The sequence below is a fragment of the Pollachius pollachius genome (assembly GCF_949987615.1).
Source record: "Pollachius pollachius genome assembly, chromosome: 1".
In the NCBI taxonomy this organism is placed as follows: Eukaryota; Metazoa; Chordata; class Actinopteri; order Gadiformes; family Gadidae; genus Pollachius; species Pollachius pollachius.
The window spans coordinates 46,713,412-46,732,625 of record NC_136934.1 but is presented as its reverse complement, the minus strand read 5'-3'; the positions used below and the strand labels follow the sequence as shown (position 1 = coordinate 46,732,625).

Below are 19,214 nucleotides of genomic sequence, written 5' to 3'. Positions count from 1 at the left end.
TTAGAAAGAGAGTTTGGAGAGAGATATTCTAGTCATTTTTGTCAGTTTGATGTCAAAACATGACTTCATTTGAATGTTTTCGTTTTAGTTCTACCATTCAAATGGTGGTTTGAGGCCCGTGGGACGTGTTCAATATGAACTACTTACACTTGAATGACCGTCTTAGAGTCGCCAACCTCCCCTCCGTCGCCGATGGTCAGCGAATCATAGCCGATCTCCAGATCAAAGTCCTCAAAGTTGATCTGGATAACCTGTGAGAAGGTTCATTTCAAATCAGAATACTAATATACTACATCAAACCATTCCCTTTGGCTTTAATATCGCCGCTTAAATTTCTTGACATAAAATATCTTTATTATATATTAAGTATCCCCTCACCCAACTTTGCAAGTTCAGCATTAATTTAAAATGATCCCTGATACGATATTTTAATCATCCGGCATTTATGTATGAGATTGAACGCATACAAACAGCTAATCATTTCCATAAGCCGTCCTTGGAGAGAAGATGTTTGCCGAAAAGCTGAGGCGAGTCTATTTAGACAGAATATGCATATTTTACATATTACTTATACATATTTTAAACATGTTTAAGACCACCTCAGATCAGACAATGCAACTAAATCCCTTCTCTGGTACCCTCACCTACCCCCCGCCCGACCCCACATCCGATCTCATCAACTCTGATGCGTTTCTGTGCATTCAGGCACACTCAGACTCGCAATGAATAATGCAGCCGCTATAACTAAATCTCAGGGAGGCGAGCAGAATAAGAGGAAGTCAGGAGCCAAATGCCTGGCAAAAATCCCCCCACAACACATCTATTTCCTTGGCAAGAGAGTGAAGCATACTGTGTTTCCCTGCCATAACCCCACCCCCCCCCCCCACATCCAAAGGGCACCACAAACAATCTTCAGAGGGGAAATGAACAAATTGACAGTGGCATGACTTCACATTCGTTTTGGAGGCAGAAATCAAATATTGAGACACAATCACAGTCAGATGGAATTTTAGAGTCTCTGTTGACCAAAAATAATTGCCTGCTCGCGTACTGTGCTTATAAATCTTTGTCAGCTGCCGCTGCTGCCCCGGTTCCTTTCCCTACTTTCTGCCCTTCAAGTGCACATAAAACCAGAAAATTAAAGCCTGCTCCGTGATTATGTTGGCAGCGGTTGCAAACACTTCCAATGAGGGAAACAAGGGTGGCCCGACGGCAGCCACGGACAAAATGTTTTATAGTGGAATCCATCCCTGCCCAAACACAGGCTATACCCAAGCACGGGCTCAGCTCTTACTCACACGACGCCATGTTGCTGCACATATTAACGCCGGCAGCAAATGGAAAAAGAGTACGGTTTAGTCTTTGGCTTTCTACTATCCGGCCCCGGGAAAGCCAATCTCTGCAGACTACGCAGAAAAGCATAAGTGGTTGTAATTCACCTAAAAAGATGATTACCATCATAATATTCTGACAAAAACATCGCACCAACTCACCCGTCTGGGATTTTTTTCCGGCGTCTGGTTAGCGTTTCATTCTTTCGGTTGGCACTCGCCCGCCATTGAGAGAGCTCTAGAGCACCAGCGGGTTATTGTTAACAGTGAGCTAACACCACAATGCACTCGGCCGTCTGCATAGCACCACGATAGGAGTGATCGGGGCCAGATGTTTTGTTGAAGAGCAAATGATTAGCATTAGGTGAACAGCTTTGACCTCTTCACTTTGGGAAACTGTGTGATCACATTCAATCGCCACCTCCCTCCATAACACTTCCCCATCGACGAGGACGCCGGCCAACCGGGCGCTGCCAACAGCCATAGTCCGTCGATAATGAAAGTGATTATGCACCCGCTGCATACCGAATGTTGTTCTGATGGCAGAGAAACAACGGCAGATTTCTGGAGCAGGCACAGTTATATTGTATCCTGTTTCACCTCTATCCTCGCCCAAAAAACATTAAAGGTCCCACATTACACCACCAGGTGTGAGTGTGCTTAGCCGTTACGAGCCGTTTTGAAAATCTGCCTCTGGTGACATCACAAGTGGGTGTGTCAACCTAGATGTGTGAATGTCTGAATAGATCAGTCTACCAGCCTACCCAGTGGACTGTAGCAAAGATTGCTCATCTATCCGTCATACATCTAGGTGGACATGCCTACTTGTGATGTCACTAAAACACCGAAAGAGGCAGATTTTCAAAACGGCTTGTAACGGCTAATCACAGTCGCACCTGGTCGTATAATATGGGACCTTTAATGCAGCCATTAAAAGATAGGCCCGGGAAGAAAATAATGCTGGAGGATGCACCTACTTTCCGAAGAGAAATGTTTCACAGGTGAGAGTTATAGGGTTGTAGTTCAGCCGTTCAGCGACTATAAAAAGAAAAGAAGCGCGATGCATTTACATTATATGCTAATTGCTGAGGAGCTAATATGCTCAGTCATTGGAGCTAGAATGGTTCATTTAACCTTCTGTGACTCACGCTATCATGGGAGTTCCACTACAACCGCACTAATTCATCACTGCAATGAAAACCTTGCCCTTGTAAATAACATGCAGACTCTTGTGCAGCCAAACTTTACAGCGAGATGTAAAGGTTTTTCATGACGCCATCCATTAGCATTTGGAGGTTAGTTGCGGGCAAATGATGGCCCTCTCCAAATTGTCGATTACAGCAGATGAATACACTCGCTCCTTAACACATTTACATTCAGGGCATTTAGCAGACACTTTTATCCAAAGCGACTTACAATAAGTACATATGTCAGAAGAGAAACAACAATATATCGCTGTCCATACAGTAGGGATGGTTAACCCATTCCCCGTACACAACAAAGATAGCTAGGATAAGATACTAGACAAAGCTAAGTACTGTTTTTTCAACACACAGTTCAAACACTAACAATCGCGTTCGATATGGATAGATCTAGCAGGAGCCTGGGCAGAGGAGCCAATAACACCTCCAGCTTCCAGCCATCCTGCACCATTACCCAGGTAGCCAATGCTGCTTAAGTCCTGTAAAGCAGAACTAACGCCACCGCAACACACGAACCACAGCCCTCCAGCAAAGCGGTCACAGGAACACCTCTGTGGTCTCAAGGATTTCAACGTGGCAGTGTATTACACAACCCACGCTTGTGCTCAGAACAACCAGAACGCTCCAGATTACTGGGCCCATTGTAACTCTATCTGAAGTCGAGGCGGGTTAGATGTTGTCTCTATTCCAATCTGCACATGCCGCTTCAAAACAAAATGGCATATCAGTTCTAAAGCTATAGTGCTTAAGTGTGTGTTAGTCGCACTACGTTGATGTGTGTGGGTGTGCACGTTGCTGATGTGTGTGGATACACGGTGCTGATGCGTATATGTGCACATGATGTGTGTTTGTTTGTGTGCAAAATGATGATGTGCGTGTGTGTGCACACAGTGCTGATCTGTATGGGTGTGCACAGTGCTGATGTGTGTCTGCATGTGTGTGTGCACAGTGCTGATGTGTATGTGTGTGTGCACAGTGCTGATGTGTTTGTGTATGCAGGGTGCCGATGTGTGTATGCACGGTGCTGATGTGCACGGGCAGAGGGAGGTTTAAGGTTGATCCGGGACTGCAGTAGGTCTCAGGTGCATGCATTCTAACAGAAACAGTGTAAGCAACACAGCCTAACAAGAAATAGCATGCAAGCGCACTATGGGTTCAAGCTAAATCTCTTTTGCATTAATGTCACCGCATGCAGTTTTCAATCTTCAATTTATAGCCAACGCAACCTCCAGGTCTAATTAAAAACTGTTGCTTCTGTTCTTCACAATCAAATATATAGGCTGTGTTCTGCTATGAAGTCACCTTCCCTCTTAAATCCAGGGTGGCAACTTGGATAAGCCAGCCAGAGTAAGCCACTTCCCCAAACACATGACTAGCTCGCTAGCTTGAGCACTGGGTCAGCCTCGCCTTGCGGGAGACTCCAGTCGGGCATGCTGAGTGCAGGTGTAGTGTGTGCAGGTAGCCCGGGAGCTAGTTTGACGGACAGATAGGTCATCCAATCATTTAATTCGGACCATATGAAACTATCCGATAGGCTTCTTATTGGCCTGCGACAGCCCCAGATACCAATTCTTTGGTACGTGTTGAATGAGAATTTCAACAAAAATCTATTGTAAGTTGCCTACCGTCGATTTATTCCATTTTAGATTAATCATGAGCTAACGCCGCCTACCATGTCATCCCACGGTTTTGATTATTTTATAACAGAACACTATTGTGCCGTCAGTATTTTTGCACATTATTTCTCCAATGATAAAAATCATGAAAATGTAACAAAAATATATACATACAAATTTATACGCTGTTAAATCGAACAGAAAATAGTGCTGCAAATAGAATTTGCAGCACAGGAAGAGTGTGATATCACGCTGGTATTAAGACGCACGCAGAAGCACAGCACACCAAGATGTGTGTACGTTATTCTTCTTTCTGTCATGGCTGATTGCAGTGAGCGCCCGCACTGGTCTTAAGCCAACTTCTAACTTTATATTGTGGGCTGAAGGCGAAACCCAACATGTCCGCCAACAGGAGGCTTCTCCTGAACAGCCCGACCACCACCGCCTGCACGGCACGCCGGCCTTTGGTTGTGTTTGTGGGGGATTACGGTGTTCACCGGCCCGTCCTGCAATCGCCCCCAGGCCCCTGTGGTAGAAGGGGCCTCATTTCCCTTGGGTTTTACCTTGTTTGGGTCGCTGGCGCTGATGATCCACACACACTGGGAGTTGCTCTCATACTGGATGGGGAAGTTGGGGGAGGTGAAGGTCCCCGAGGGGCCCTGGAGGTTGGAGCCGCAGGTCTTCACTGCTCACACACACACACATAGAGAGTCATACACACACACACACACACACACACACACACACACACACACACACACACACACACACACACACACATATAGACAAATACACACACACACACACACACACAGACATGCGCACACATAGATGCAAACACCCACACACACACATAAATGCACAGACATTCGCACACACACGCGCACCAACACACACACACACACCCTCAAACACACACATGCAAACACACACACACACACACACATCATTTACATGGTACTTTGGATACATTTGTAATCATAAAGTTTACATTTAATGTTCATCCTCAGAATACGTGTTCCTAAAGTTTGAATTTAACGGTAAGTTAGTAAAAGCAAAGGTGAGAAAGGGTCACTTTTATGTTATTTACATAAAGACATGACATTATCCTAATTACTACCATTAAACAAATACCTTTCTACCAGTCCACATTACATGAGCAGAACAGCACCCTGGCCATGGCACTGAAGTCCCCACTAACCCCAGCTCTGTAATCACTGTTCCCATCCGTCACATTAGAAAGGAGCTCCGGGCAACACGAGGGGAATCAAATAACACGTTGGTTTTATTTATTTAACTTTTTTTTCCTCCTTTCATTCTTTTTTTTTACAAATAGTAAAATTAGAACGCGGCTGCAACAGAGAGAGCCATGAATAATTAACGGGGCCCTTCCTTCCTCCGTCACAGCGAGGAGCTCGTTGTCCGGAGGCTCAGCTTTAATCAACCCTTCCTCTCCTCTCTCCCTCTCCCTCTCTCTCCCTCTCTCTCTCTCTCTCTCCCCCTCCCTTTCTCCCTCTCTCCCTCCATGTCTCTCTCGCTCTATGTCCATGTCTCTCCCCCTCCCTCTCTCTCTCTCTCCCCCTCCCTCTCTCTCTCCCCCTCCCTCTCCCTCTCCCTCTCCCCCTCCCCCTCCCTCTCTCTCTCTCTCTCCCCCTCCCTCTCTCTTTCCCCCTCCCCCTCCCTCTCTCTCTCTCTCTCTCCCCCCTCCCTCTCTCCCTCTCTCCCCCTCCCTCTCCCCCTCCATGTCTCTCTCCTCTATGTCCTCCCCTCTCCCCCTCCCTCTCTCTCTCCCCTCCCTCTCTCTCTACCCCTCCCTCTCTCTCTCTGTCCCCCTCCCTCTCCATGTCTCTCTCCCTCTATGTCCATGTCCCTCCCCCTCCCTCTCTCTCTCTCTCCCCCTCCCTCTCCATGTCTCTCTCCCTCTATGTCCATGTCTCTCTCCCCCTCCCTCTCTCTCTCCCTCCCCATCCCTCTCTCCCTCCATGTCTCTCTCCCTCTATGTCCTCCCCTCTCACCCTTGCAGACGGGCCTGTGGTCGCTCCAGGCGGCGAACACCTCGGCCACGCGCTGGCAGCTGATGGTCTTGGAGCCCTGCAGCACGTGGTCCTCGTTGCACGTGAACTGAGCCGTCGCTCCGATGCTGGAAAAAACCAAACAGTAATTTCATCTCCCGTTATTATTTCGCTTTTTATGGAAAATAACAACAATTACAGGAACAGAATTTTCCACGAGCGAGAAAACCAATTTGTGATGCAATTATTCACAATGTGGAGATTGCCAAACAGGTTCCTATTGGACGGTGTGTGTAGGTACGGTTCAAGAGTCATGAGTGTATTCATTCCCAGCGTGGCATCAGAATCCATAACTAAGGGAACAAAGTCAAAAGTGTAATGAAACGGATTTGCTTTCATCTCTCTCTGACCCAGTTCACTGGTCGGTTCTGCACAGAAAGAAAAATAGTTTTAATGTACTCTTGGTTGGGAGTAGTAGCCAGTGAGCCAGTAGAGTTGGTGTGTGTGTGTGTGTGTGTGTGTGTGTGTGTGTGTGTGTGTGTGTGTGTGTGTGTGTGTGTGTGTGTGTGTGTGTGTGTGTGTGTGTGTCGGAGAGCAGGAGGAGTTCCATGGGGAGCCAGGAACTTGAGAGAAGACCTCATGGGAGATCACAGGGCAGTTATCTACAGGCCGGTATCTTGAGACCCACGCTCATCCTGCTCACTGAGAAGACTCCCTTAACGTGCTGCTGGGTATGAGTGAGTATCTGGATCCATCTGTCTCTGCCGAGGTGATACAAACTGATGCATTATTCAAGTGTGTTATGCATTCGGTTGCGAGGAGGAAACTGCTGCAGAATTATTTATGTACACACATTTTTGTGTTTGTTTGTGTGTGTGTCTCTGTGTAGTTGTGTGTGCGTGTCTGTGTAGGGGTGTGTGTGTGTGTGTGTGTGTGTGTGTGTGTGTGTGTGTGTGTGTGTGTGTGTGTCTGTCTGTGTGTGTGTGTATGTTTGTGTGTGTTAAAAGTAATTTCATTTGATTTCTGAACCCTGGCACACAATTATTGAGGATTATAAAGTTTTGCAATCTAACACTTTATATGCTGATATAAATCCCCCTAACAAACCAAAAACTGGCATTCCAACAACAAATTAATAAATCACCAAAACTATATATTTACAAGCAAGCAATAAGTATTACTACCTACAACTTTTCGAGAAACACAAACAGAACCTTAAGACGTATTTATTTATTAATCAAACTTAGCTAATTAAGGTTTAATCAGCTTTATCTAAAAGGCATTGGAGGGGATATATAACGGAAGACCCCAGGGTCGCCAGGAGCCATCACATGACCACTTCCCTTTGGACCGACGGTTCTACCTCAGCCCGTTCATAGGAGCTGCGGACTCACCTGAAGTCGGTGCCAATCCGCTTGCCATTCTCGGGCTCCCCTGGGTCGGGGCAGTAATTAGACACCTGCTTGATTCCACCTTCATTCACTGGAGAGGAAACGACAGAGAGACAGAGAGGGGAAGAGAGAGAGTTAGAGGGAAAAGGGTACATTCTCCTCGTGCCCGAGATTAATGCGTCTGGCGGTTTGAGTAACACCATAGTCTCACAAATCAGTCTTGAGTTTAACATTCTAGGGACTCATCGCAAACCAGCCCCAAGTCTGGTTGAACCGGGCATTTCACGTTATTTTGCGACTCATTTGCGTCAATCGATCGTGTCGTTGGAGGCAGCGATCTTCAAGCGCTTAATTAACTGTATGGTGGCCAACCAAGTTGGCCACCATAACTAAGCAGGTGGGAGGAGATTAAAAACATAAAACCGCATCACATTCGGACACCGAAGCTCTACTTAAAGTGCCAATAAAGGTTCCACACCCTCACCAGCCACAGAAGAAATACACTTCTTAAAATCCCCTTCCGGATGACTCATCCGCTTTCTTAGCTAGAATATTTCCGCTACGAGACAGGAAACAAGGCATAGCTCCGCCCCTTTCTGTTTTGGGTTTCCTGCCAATGTGTCAACAACGCTAAAGGTTGATTGTACGGTTGTCTTTTCTTTTAAAGAAGGTGTTGAATGTGAAGTAGGGGAGTGTATTGAGATCTCATCCCCCTCAAAGCAATGGGGGATTCGTCTGCTCTTTGCGCTCCTCATTTCTTGCCCACGGTGTTGCGTTCAAACCCTCCGCCCCGCATGAGATTTATCAAAGTGAACAAAAGGGAAAAGGCAAGGCCTCTTCTCCTCACCAGGCAAAATAGAAGAAATCTATCTGGGCCCAAAAGGGACTTAAAGAGGATTAAATAACCTCCAACTACATCGCAGGAGCTGCAATATTCACTCGGCAAAGCTTTCCATACATACTAATGGTCTCCGTAGCCCAGATAAAAGCCTCCCGGATGGAATTAAATATATTCCATACCTAGGAAAATACACAGGTTTCCATGAATAAAAGTCAGTGTAAATGAAAAAAAAATACAGCCACATTTCCGTAGCAAGATATTGTGGCAAATATAAGCAGGAATCAAATAAAGAAGTTGGCTGGAAATTAAATCCAGGAAAAGGGTGATATCACGCTGGCATTAAGACATCAGACGCAAGGAATCGTAAATATTCAAAGCGGGTAACGCTCTTTCTCAATTACAACCGCTCAAGTTAATTATCGTGGGTTATAATAGTGTTATGGCTGCTTTGACGCAGCGGTAATCACGCACTCTTTTAGCCTGATTTATATTTATACAAAGCCTCTGCATTGTTTGCGTCTCCCTACAAAAGGAGGGCGGGGCTCGATAAGGGCACTTAAGATCGTGATAGAGATTACAACCGGTTATCACTCAAGTGTCTACATCATTTTGGGAGACAGCTTAGATCTTTGTACAGCTTGGGTTAATGGCAGGGTACTGTGTACCTGTGTGTCTATTCTTTTTAGTTGATTCTTGGCCCTTGATTAGGTGTTGGACATTATGAGGAGGGATTGTAGTAGATAATTGCTCTGCAGTTTCTGTCAGACGGCAGGGAGAGGGGGTTGAATTGAAAAGGGACCGCACTTCAGTGGAATACGGTACTGTCTCTTTAAGGATCTTGAGCGAACAATGCAGCAACGGAAAAAGGAAAAAGCCAAAAAAATAACACAGAACCCGCAACGCAAGCCCCGTATAAACCCAAACAACACAAAACAATGAAAGACATTTGCATAAGAGAAAATAAAAGACTTACTCAAAGAGAGTTTGTTAGTGTTGTCCTTTCCTGGTAATAATTTAACCCCTCTGGATTTAAGCTCTCCCGAGCTTTTCACTGGTTGAGAGCAAGGCCATTCGATAAAAAAAGAAGTTACAGTATTAGACGGGAGAAGAGACAGCACAGGCAAAACTCATTTCACAGGTACAATTACAGTCTCTGTGATGCAAACAATGACCCATTAATGCAACAAGGGCCGTTGTTAAGCTATCGACTTCATAACGCAGACTGTAGGAACTCTGTCCTACTTGAAGTCTGTCCTGTATTAAGCAGTACATTGAATAATATATGCGGGTGTCAGAGCGGGTTATTTTAACGAAAAGGGGGGGGGGGGGACATCACCACACAGAATCAAAGGAAAGCAGAAAGACGGCACTCTCACTTAATGTAATTAAACACAACAGGTGGGCCAGGAGTCTGCACAGAGCACAGGTGATGCAAGCGATCGTCATAACTGTGCGGTCTCACAGTTTAGCCAGAAGCAATGAATGAAGTGTCAAGCTAGATGAGGACTATTTGCTTCTAGAACAATCTCCCTCCAGCCCGGGGTGCGTTTCATTCCATTTTTAAATCATGATATTCAACGACGGCGAATTGTAACTGTGCCAATTTAGTGACTGCGTGAAGGTGGTGATTATTATTCACCAAAGCACGCCGCACAATAGAATCCTTTCTCTGGGTGGGTTATGCATCATCGCAGTAATCTCACAACTTTTTCTTTCTGATTTCCATTGTAAATACGTGACTAATGTAGATGAATTGCGCAACACTGCCGCACTAAACAGGGCGCTGGTTTCTCTCTTATGCTTGCAATGCTTTCACTCCTCAGATTCCTGTACTAGCAGTTGACCTATAGGATCATTTGCATGGATTGAATTCGTAAAAGGCCCTACCATATCTACAGCAAAGTGTTTATAAGGTCTGAAGAATATATGAGGTTGTTTTGGGGAGGTTTATGTTTTTTAACTAACAGGGGAAAAAAGGCTGTATCCTTGAGCTATTTTTTAACAACAAGGGGGACCGATGTCAAAGGACAGCACCACAACCAGCCTCTGTTTAGAGTCTGCCCTCGACAGGAGCCTTATTAACATTCAGGTTAAAAAATAAAGAATGAAAATATGGAGGTAATTAGCGGGGGAGGTTTTGGCGGCGTGTTTTAGTGTTTAATGCCCGGGGTGGGGGACATGGTGGAGGACTCGTGTCTTACCCTGGTACTGGGCCCTGAAGCCCTTGTGTCGATGGTTGCTCTCCGTCACAAAGTGCAGCCGCAGCCAGTTCTTGTTGCTGATGATGGGTGCCGGGATGTTCGTCCCGGAAAGCCTGTGGAGGAGAACACAGGAAGGCTGAGCATGGGACCCAGCATTGGAGGGTAAACACGGATAACCCAGCCTCAAGTTGTTGCCACTGATGTAAATGGTAAATGGACTGCATTCAAATAGCGCCTATCTAATCATTGGCAACTCAAAGCATTTTACAATTATTGCCTGACATTCACCCATTTATGCACCCATTCACGCACCGCCGGCAGAGTCAACCATGCAAGGCGACAGCCAGCACGTCGGGAGCAGTTAGGGTGAGGCGTCTTGCTCAGGGAAACCTCGACACTCCAGCCGGGGATCGAACCAGCAACCTTCCGGTTACCATTCTACCCTCTCTATCCATGAGCCACTGCCGTCCTTTATGTAAAACAAGTGCGAGGGTCACACTGGACGGACAAACTCTTGTTTAAAAACTAGACGCTCAGAAAGTAAACACTGCAAAACATATTAAATGAACTATAAAAACATACCCAAATGTCAAGAACGTATGCTTACATCCTAGCTATTTCAAACGACTCTTATAGATAAAATACCTTTAATACCTGGATAATATGGTTTCTTTGTACATCTGATACACATTTAATTTGGATTTTCACACATAACAATACTGTGCTTTATGATAGCGGTAATGATGTTTCCCTACTGGGCAATCACCTGTAGTGCCAAGAAATTGTTTTCATCAACAAATGAAAATATTATAAATGAGCGTTTCGTTATTTGTTTCCAACCCTTTTCCAAACAAACAGAAAAACATGTCAGCATGTAATGGGTAAAATAATTACTTGTCAAAACCTGCTGAAGGAGAATAGGGAGGCCACGCAGGCTTATTGTCTGATTAGACACGTAACCATGATTCCATTCTTTGTTGTAATGGACACGTCCAAGTTTATTATAAAATATGAACAAATAATGTCAAAGAACAATTCTTACTTAATTCACAATGTGTATGTGTATATAAAAATCTATGACACACAACTGTTTGACACTCAACATTAAATTAGTATTGAGAGCCATTTAATTTATTCATTTGTATTTAACTCTTATAATGTGATGCTAGTTAATTTCCATCTCCCTGGCTTGCGTCAAAGAATGGCATTTAATCTCAGCAGTTTATTTATTTTTTTGTTTAATAGCTGTAATGTGGAGAAGCCACAGGAAGGCTTCAGAATTACTTATGTGCAAAGGCACCTCTTATGTCCTGTCAAGGGAGAGAAACAGCACACTGAAAACTTAACAGTTTGGCCCTGAAACCTGGAAGAAATCCTTTCTTACAAGGACTCTTCATGGATATGTGCTTTGTGTTAGTGTGTGTGTGTGTGTGTGTGTGTGTGTGTGTGTGTTTCTGTGTGTGTGCGTGCAAGATCCTGTGCGTGCATACAAAGTCTTTGTAGCTCAATCCATCTTAAATATAACAAACAGTCGGGAGGCGAGGATACATGGAGGTGTATTGGCATGCTTTTCCCCGTATCCCATTACTAACTTGCCTCTCAACATCTACCAGCGTGTTTCAAGCTTTAGATTTAAAAAAAGAATTAAAAGTAGTATACAATGCGGGCATCGGGGACTAATCACACAGCTTCAATGCTGCCAGGAGACTTGTCATTTGTCTAGCTAAGCAGGCCTTGCTTTTATCTCCCAGCGTGCATCTTGTTCTTCCTCAACAGTCAATAGCGCGCAGCAATGCCACTGTGGCCATTAAAGCACAACTTCAGCAGGAGAGGGAACGAAAGGAAACTAAACAAAACGAGACACCGTGGGTCCCAGTGAGCATAAACTATCACGCTGCAGCGCTTCAAGCATCATTTGCTGAGGTGTCGCTGTCACGGAACGGGTGGGGAGTGGAGTAGTCGAGGCGTATTGTTTACCGTTAGTGAAAAGAGAAGGAGGGAAGGGGGGGGGGGGGGTTATCTGCACTAAAAATCCAATACTCTATTCACCATTAAAGGAAAGAGATTACAATGAAAACGTAGAGATTGATCCAGTCAATCACTTTCTTTACAGGAGATAATTAGAGAAACAAAAAGTGCTTCCTTACAAAATGGACGGCCCAACACGCACACCGTTTTTCTTAATAGAAAACTGGATGGCTTCTAATGCTAAAGTGCGAAACCATCCATCACCAACCGCGACGACGGCCCGCAGGGGAGATGTTTAACCGTGTTTGATTTTACATAAAACTTGACCTTTTCTTCGTGACCCAAAAAGAAAAAAAACAGATAACAAACGACACTGTTTATAAGCCAACGTCTGCATGTTGCTGCCACGGAGGCCGTAAGTTATCGCAAGGTTTTGTCGTACCTCTTCAGAAAAATGGATGGCGACCATAAAAGTCTGTGGCTGAGCAGCTGCCTGGCTCCCCCGTAGGCAGGGAAGCAGGGATGTAACTTATTTAAGAGCAGCAGAGGTGAATAAACTGGAGTAGCAAAAGCAAACTACCAGAGCACATCAAAACACCATGTGTCATGAACGGCGAATCCAAAGGTCACAGACGTTTTACAAGGGGCTCATTTTGCTGCATTACGGACAATAACATTTTGATATGCTGCAAAAGAAAAAATGTAGTTTCCTGCATTAAAGAAATCCCATCATTGAAGTGGAAAAGTCCTTCTGTAAAGAGTTCCGAGTTCCGTGCCCCCTACAAAGGCGTTGGAGTCACAGTGGTCCAGTCTGCAGTTGGGATGTCCTGTAGCTGAGATCCCTTTCTTTCTTTCAACTGCATTTATACGGCGCTTTTCTAACCTGTGCCACTCTAATCGCTTTACAAAATTGCCTAGCATTCACCCACTCCGGTTACCAGCGAACCCGCTCTACCTCCTGAGCCATATGCCTCCCCATTATTCCAAATGATGAGTCATCATAGCAAGGGAAATGTATGTTTTTGGGCACAAGAGGTCTGAGCCTTGAACTCTCTTGTTACACTATCACTGCCCTGGAAATACCCGTCGAGTCACCTTTCCATGAACTTAAAAGGCGCGTCGATTCCGGAGCCAACAGTTACTCCCTGGCTTTCCTCTCTGTGATATAACCACCATGGCCAAAGAGCTAATGAATTACCCATGGCCGTTGGGATGTCTGGTCTCCTGACAAAGATACCAGGGGAAGGAGTGGTTGGTTTCTCTGCTGTTTTTCTCCTTTGGTCGGGACCACAAGATGGGCCACGTCAAATCCAATCGGAGGAATGGGACTCCTCACACAATGAAATTCTTTTCGATCCGTGCAGCAGACTCACCCCGCCAGTCTGTTGGTTCCGCCACAGATAGATATGCAATATTGCTTCTCGCTGATTACTCCCTGGCACGCGTGCTATGAACCTGGCCTCATCCACTTGATAAATCCACAACCCCCAAATACCGTTCATAATTTAACTGGATTGGGCGGATGAACTTGAGCAATTTAAGTTTTTTAAATAATTTTGTGATGCTTGTAAGATTTGCTATATTAGTAAAACAGATTATTAAGGACTCCCACAATGGTTTAAGTTCTTGGCACAAGAAGAAGAGGTGCAGACTAGATAAAAAACATGTAGAGACAAGGCAGGCATGGCAGAAAAGCACAAATTCACGCGTGGGAATCAAACGGTTCTTAATTGGCATGATGTGACAATGTAACAAAACAAAGCAGGAATAACAAGAGTTTAATTAGACGCGAGTAGATAACATCAGGGACAGGCAGAAAACAAACGGGGACACATTTCCAGTAGGCTAATTTGTCTTAAAAGTCTGTCTTAGAAGACAGAAGAGACGGCCGGTAATTGATTCTGATTGATGGATTTAACAAACGGGCAAAACAATCAAGGACAGCGCCACCGATCAAGACTCAAACTCCTGGGGGAGCCTGGTGTTATTGCGGTGTCGGATTCTGATTGGCTCAAATTAGCGTCAAGTGGCGTCCCTCGCCATCAATACAATTGGCAATATTTTGGTTGCTCTTATAAAGTCAGAGGAGCAGCAACACACCGACATCGCTGCAGTTCAGCAGAACCAGCTGATTGGACTGTATTCTGGGGATTTGATTTGAGAAGAGGCATTGAGTTTTCAGAGTGTAGTCCTTGAAATACCAAATAGAACAAATTAGTAAGAATGACTAGGCAGACAAAAAAGTTTATTTATTCTAGATTTGTATTGATACTTTTCATAATAACATTGGTATGGTAAACCACTGTGGTCAATGCATATTCCCAGAATATCCCATCTGGGAGTAATAGTATTCCGACAGAGTACAAATTGTATCTTATCTGGTTATGTGCAGCAGAGGGACATAAGAGCTGAACGCTTAAAGGTGAAGTTATTGTCCTATGTCCATTGGCAGCCTATGATACGTGGTGGGTCTCTGAGGAGCACAACACAGACTTTCACCTGATCTTGCCTACACTTTGTCCTGAGACACCCGGAACCCCACTTCATATTCCTGAAGTGTTAGAGAGTAGAGTTAAATTCTGCCCAAGATTGAAACAACATCAACATCAAATCGGAGATTAGAGACTGAGAAGAATCACAAATAGGTTAATCTTCCTATTATAAACCTCATCTATTCATCGAGAGGCAATTTATTGTGAGCTAGAAAGATGTTACGCTTTGTTTAAAGCATCATTTCACAAATCGGTAATGAAGGGCAACTTAAATGTCAGGGTACGTCTTAGGTGAAGTTTTTAAACTTGTTTATGCTCTTATTCACTGGCTTGTTGGGCAAACAATTTAAATAATAAGCGGTGCAACAGAAATTACAATACAATCTTGAACAGATCCTTGCGTTATCTTTGATTAGCTATAGGATCTCACAGGCCTTGGTGATCAAAGCATCTAATAAAAAATCGGTTACCGATATCATCGATCAATACTACTTCCTTGAACCAACTCTGCCAAACACAAACTTAACAACAGCAGCAGCATTTGGGTATTCCTGATAATACCCTGTCAAGTAAAGAACTTGTATGACGATATATTGTTTTGTTCCCCACAAACCCTGAAGTAACACGACCCAGTACTACTTATTTCCTTCATTTGTGGCAAGAGCCTGCTAGCACTAAAAGCTCTACTGCAGACTGGGTGCATGGGTTTTTGTTTGTGTGTGTATATTTCCGTGAAGCCAGGAAAGAGGGTTACGATTGTTCAATGACCCAGGCTGGAACAGTCCTCTAACTATACTGAAAGAATCCCTTTCTGGTGCAACCCACCTGAATTATTCTGAACGCAGCCAGTCTCACTGACATCCCAACACAAATCAGTCTGATTTAATTTAGATAAAAAATGATCCAAGATAATTTGAAAGGTCTAATGTCAAACAATTTTAATTAATATTTTACACGCAATAATAAAATGACTACAAAGTAGAGGAAATCAATGCTAAATGTACCACCAAAAAAATACAACTCTGATGCTAAGAGCAGATGCTGAGTCTGATTGGGCCACAGGTCCCCTGGCTGTCAATCATAGTTATGCAGCTCTAAAACTCAAGAGGTAAACTGATGGCTTGGCGTCTCCACCCACAGCTGGTGTAATACGGTGCTGTGTCTGTAAAGCGGGGCTGTACAATGGCCTTGTACACAATCACAAGTGCTCATAAAGAGGGTGGGAGAAAGAGCAAGCTATTTTACAGGCAGAGGCTGGTGTGGTTCGCGCCTCGTTTCAATTAGTTTCATTTGTTCTCCTGTCTCTTTATTTACCTCGGCCAGACAGCGGCTTGTGTTTTAACCAGACTTAGTGGGTCCCAAGTGACCCATGCAGATTAAAATGAAAACTCTATAGCCTGCAAAGCGGGCAACTCAGCGGCCTCCCATATTGTCACCTTGGTGTTTAGAAGCCGTATATATTACCCCTGACGGATCTTAGTTTTATCTTCATATTCTAAACACACATCTTTGAATGACATTGAGGCAACAAATCGTTTCTCTGGTAGTCAACAGATCATCCAGTCAGCAAAAGTAACCCCCAGCTGTAGGCTTACTAAGACACACTGCGCTGGTCAGTGAACGAGTTCATTCTGAAGATATTCTTAAGCCAAGATGTTTACCTGCGGGGCTGTCATAACACGACATCACTTCCCTGTCACTCACACCTCAACCCTGGCTACACAATCGGCAGTCGCTGCCACGCGTGCTGCCTCCCCCTTTTGACTCTTTTCGCCTCGCCAGCCTTCTGGCAAACAGTTTTTTCAACTCCTGGTACCCAACACTGTCTATCAGACTCCCCGACGGCGGCTCTGAAGGGAAAAAAGAGCTCATTGCTAAATGATTGATTAGCGCTTCTTTGAACCGTGTCCAATTAATCTCTGGCAGGATCACATATACCTGGAGGATGATCACGTTCACACACAGTGATTTTGTCAGTATTTTGTCAGTCCCGTGCTTCACGAGGGACAGACTTTCACATCAGCCCAAATAGAAGACCATAATACTTACGAGTGTCGTTAGATCTCAAAATGGATTTGACTGAAGCTGTACGCGTTAGGGACAACACTTGTGAGGGCTTATAAATTAGTATTATTATTACGAATGCAACTATTCTCTTCGTCGAGTGCAGTTACAGATGTTAAGCTACTCAGGAAAACATAGAAACGTTTTATCAGACTAATGCCGTGCCAAAATAAAAAAAATGCAGAAGAATCAGTATTTTTTCAGGCTCAGGACGAGCCATTCCTGCCTGAATAGTTTTAACTGACGTGATGTACTAAATGCCAAGCACTGGAACGCACTTTTGTTGACAACCATAAATAAGTGAGATGAATTGCAATTCCTTCGACTAAACTCAACCTTCGTTTCTTTGACACTTGCACAACAAAACGGTTGTGTAACTGTCTTACAATGTTGTATAAATACCATGAATAAAGAAGCAGAGAGAATCATGTAGTGCAGGAGGTCGGCAACAAGGAGGGCTGATTGACGCAATAGAAACTGTTGTGTTGCATGAATGATGAATGATTCAAAATGTGTGCTTTTTTGTGTTTCTGCCGAGCACTTGGCTTCAATTGGAGACTTATGTTTGCGCCTTATAGATTAATTCAACCAAAAGGAGAGCTTTGGAAATGAGCAAACTACATTTTGTTAATTAAAGTTGTGAAACATAAATGAAAAAATAAACATTCTTTGGCATAATAATCGGTATAATGCACCCGACGTAATCCTTAACTTACAAGCAAACTTGTCGTTAACTCAAGCCTTTACAAAATAAATTTGGACTGCATTTATATAGCGCTTTTCCAACCAGTGGCCACTCAAAGCACTTAACAATATTGCCTAACATTCACCTATTCATGCACACATTCACATACCGTCGGGGGTGTCAGTCATGCAATGCGACAGCCAGCTCGTCGGGAGCAGTTGGCGTGAGGTGGCTTGCTCAGGGACACCTCGACACTTAGCTAAGAGGAGCCAGGGATCAAACTAGCAACCTTCCGGTTACAAGCCAACCCACTCTACCTCCTGAGTCACATGCCGCCCATACCTCCCAATAATACACCATAATACACCACAAAACACATCCAGCAGACACTACACCAATCATAATTAAACAGTATATAGGCTACATCATTCCCTGGATCAGTGATTAAAGACTTCAGAGCCCCAGGGTCCACCAGGCAGACCTGTGCAGTTGGATGTCCTGTGTTTTCCCTAATCCCACCCTTAAAGGATTCTCTTGTCCTCCATCCCGACCAATCTGCCAACGATTTACACAGCAAGGCACCTCTCGCAAATCCCCGGACACGGAGTGTAAACCACACAAAAACCTCAGGTCCCACGAGCCTAGGCCCAGCGTCCGACCCGGCGGCCGTTTGTTTAACACCCGCGGCCGGACGGGGTCAGTCACTCAAACCCCCCCCTCCCCGAGACTCCACTCACCAGATGGTGGGCGGTTCGGATCCCTCCACCTCCAGGTAATCCGACTTGTCGTCCATCTGGAACTCGGTGAAGACCAGCGAGATGGTGTCCCCTGGGTCCGCCAGGACGGTCCACTTGCAGTCCCCGTTGCCGGGGTTACCGGCGGTGACGGTGCTGACCGCCGGGGAGGAGCCGCCGCCGCCCAGGAAGTCGGGGCTGGAGATGAGACCGCTGGGGCCGCGCAGTGTGCCGCCGCAGGTGTCCTCCGCTGTCAATCAACAGATGAAGGTCAGAGCGGGTCAGGATGATAGTGTGAGGATGACTGACGTGAAGGACAGATGACAAGACTGCTGGGGTTGGGTTCGTCCCAACCAACCGTGGCATTAAGGACAAAAGGAGGAGGAGCCTGAGTCAGCAGCTTACTCATTAACAGTGATGTTAATTAAAGCAGCAGTATGCATAACCACCGATAATGATCTTAAAGGTGAGAGGATGAATCAAGCAAGATTCAGCCAATCATGGCAACAAGGACAAAAGGAGAAGGAGGTTGAGGTTGCCGCTAATTTATTAACAGTAAGGTTAATAAAAGCAGCAGTATGCAATATCCACCAATATTTATCTTAAAGGTCAGAGGAGGAATCACACAAGAAAAGAATGAGTCATTTGGATTGGTGTGAGTGAAATGCTGTAATAAG

The 19,214-nt window shown here is 44.9% G+C and overlaps 1 protein-coding gene across 1 annotated transcript in view; it reads right to left on the bottom strand.

Annotated features, from left to right (window-relative positions):
- The window catches only part of LOC307091457 (CUB and sushi domain-containing protein 3-like), a gene marked incomplete at both ends in the record, with an annotated part of 210,064 nt that overhangs the window by 141,261 nt on the left and 49,589 nt on the right, over nt 1-19,214 (bottom strand). The window contains 7 exon segments of the mRNA XM_079758444.1: nt 148-251; nt 4,713-4,834; nt 6,165-6,289; nt 7,556-7,643; nt 9,367-9,444; nt 10,595-10,707; nt 18,541-18,787. Coding sequence (XP_079614570.1) covers nt 148-251; nt 4,713-4,834; nt 6,165-6,289; nt 7,556-7,643; nt 9,367-9,444; nt 10,595-10,707; nt 18,541-18,787 — 877 coding nt within the window.